Genomic DNA, 2,314 nt, shown 5'->3' on the forward strand with positions numbered 1-2,314 from the left:
AATTTCTTCAAATGAGTAAAAATGATGGGCTTGAACCTCTTAATTTTCACCTTCAAAAGAGACAGGTTGCTGGTATAAAATAATCCTTGGAAACATTGGACTACTGTATGGCATCATTAAGACGGGGATTGCCAAACGGTTTGATTATCTATGAAAATCAAACCCTACGCCTTCCATGTCTGGAAAACTGTTGACAGCTGTACCAGCCACTCAGGACAGAAGCTAAAGCAAACAGGGAAGCAGAAGGAATGAACAGGGCAGCTGATTTGTGACTAGGATGAGCAAGTCAGAGTTAGATAGGGATGGTGCCTGTGATATGATTGAAAGTTCTAAGTCCCTTACAGGTGGGTAAGATGGGATAAAGTGAAGATTATAAAGCCATGAAGATGAAGATGATGAAGAAAAGAACATAGAACAGTTCAAACAATCCAACTTCTTCCTAGGACAGACATCCCTAAATGTCGTCATTCTCCTTTACAAACAAAAAATGGAGGAAGAATTTCAGCAGAGAGAAGGGAAAAAAATAGGAAATGCTGCACCTGCAGAAAATCTTAATAGGTTCTGGGAGGATCCAAGGAGCCAGAAGATGGCACGTATGCCACAGGTGTCAGAGAAGAGAGTCAAGGATGTTCAGGGGAAAGCTGACAACATCAACAGCCAAAGTTCTGGAGTAAACGTCTATACTTCATCCCAATCAACCCTTCAAAACAAAAAAGCCACTTAGGGCTCTGCCAGGCTGAGTCAGGAGACAAGCAAGGAATCCAGGTCTTTTACAATTCAGGGGACAGGCAGACCTCTGTAAGGCTATCATATACATTTTGTTTCTTTAATGGTCAAATAAGCTTACTCTAATCCAGGTCCATTTGGCTAAGGCTTGGCAAGACTTTCTTTAAGGATTTGGTGAGGGAAAATTCTCAAATAACCACAGAATCCAGGAAAGGGAGGTTTCTGTTGAAGCAATAGGAAACAAAGATTCACAGAAAAATGCTTTCGTGGTTGTCAGAGATGTGAAGAATAAGGAGAATCCAAACTTGTTCAGGAATTAAGGTGAAAAAAATTTCCAGCATCCAGCTATTCCATATGTTTATTAACAGTCCAAGAGGTGGATCTGCTCTGAGGTAACTCTTTTTTTTTTTTTTTTTTTTTTGAGGTGATATCTCACTGTATATATTTTTTTAAAAAAATTTTTAATGGTCTTTATTTTTTCCATTACGGTTGGTTTACAGTGTTGTCACAATTTCTGCTGTAGAGCAAAGTGACCCAGCCACACATATATATACGTTCTTTTTCTCACATTATCCTCCATCGTGTTCCACCATAAGTGACCAGATATAGTTCCCTGTGCTATACAGCAGGATTGCGCTGAGGTAACTTACAACCTGCTCAGCAGCTTCTGGATTCCCTGCTTGACCTCCTTGGTCCTCACCCCATAAACAATGGGGTTCAGCGCTGGGGGGATGAGGTGGTGCAGGATGTTGAGCAGGATGGGGACGTCCGGGGGAATCCTCCTCCTGGCCAGGTTGGTGATGACCAGGACCAGCAGCACCGTGCTGAAGAAGAGGATGAGGATGAGGTGGGAACCACAGGTGCTCAGGGCCTTGGCGGCTGCTCCCTCAGCCCTGAGCCTCAGCACAGCTTTCAGGATGAAGGAGTAAGAGAGGACAACAAGGACGAGGTCAGAGCCCAGAAGGGTCCAGCCGGCCACGAACTGGTAGAGCCGATTGAAGGTGATGTCATCACAGGAGAGCTTGGACACGGAGAGGTTAGTGCAGATGCAGTTCTGGATGACGTTCTCTGCACAGTATCTGAGTCGCGAAGAAAGGACGGGAACAGGAAGAAAAAGCAGGCCATTCCGGGCCACAACAAAGATGGCGGCTCTGGCGACAAACTGGTCAGTGATGATGGATGGGTACCTCAGAGGGTGGCAGATGGCCACATAGCGGTCGTAGGCCATGACCATGAAGGTGCAGGACTCCATGGTAAGGAAGCTGTTCATGATGAACATCTGAAGAAAGCAGGCAAAGAAGCTGATGGCCCTGAGGTCAAACCAGAAGATGGCCAGGACCTTGGGGATGACGGTGAGACAGAGCACCATGTCCAGCAGGGAGAGGAGGCTGAGCAGGTAGTACATGGGCTGGTGCAGAGAGGCCTCCAGCCGGATGGTGACCAGGAGGGTGGCGTTGGCCCCCATGGCCAGGAGGAAGAGGAGGCTGAGGGGCAGGGACAGCCAGTGCTGCCAGCTCTGGTAGTTAGGGAAGCAGATGAGGAGGAATTCGGAGACCGGAGCAGAGGAGTAGTTGCTGGGCAATGTCAT

The 2,314-nt window shown here is 46.9% G+C and overlaps 1 protein-coding gene across 1 annotated transcript; it reads right to left on the reverse strand.

Annotated features, from left to right (window-relative positions):
- On the reverse strand, positions 1,373-2,314 carry LOC100515042 (olfactory receptor 56A4). The gene has a single exon (XM_003129438.1). It carries the CDS (start codon positions 2,312-2,314, stop codon positions 1,373-1,375), a length of 942 nt encoding a protein of 313 aa, XP_003129486.1.

Source organism: Sus scrofa, chromosome 9, assembly GCF_000003025.6.
Source record: "Sus scrofa isolate TJ Tabasco breed Duroc chromosome 9, Sscrofa11.1, whole genome shotgun sequence".
NCBI classification, from domain to species: domain Eukaryota; kingdom Metazoa; phylum Chordata; class Mammalia; order Artiodactyla; family Suidae; genus Sus; species Sus scrofa.

Coding starts and splice junctions, on each gene's coding strand:
- LOC100515042 (XM_003129438.1), bottom strand. CDS start 2,314: ATGACATTGCCCAGCAACTACTCCTCTGCTCCGGTCTCCGAATTCCTC.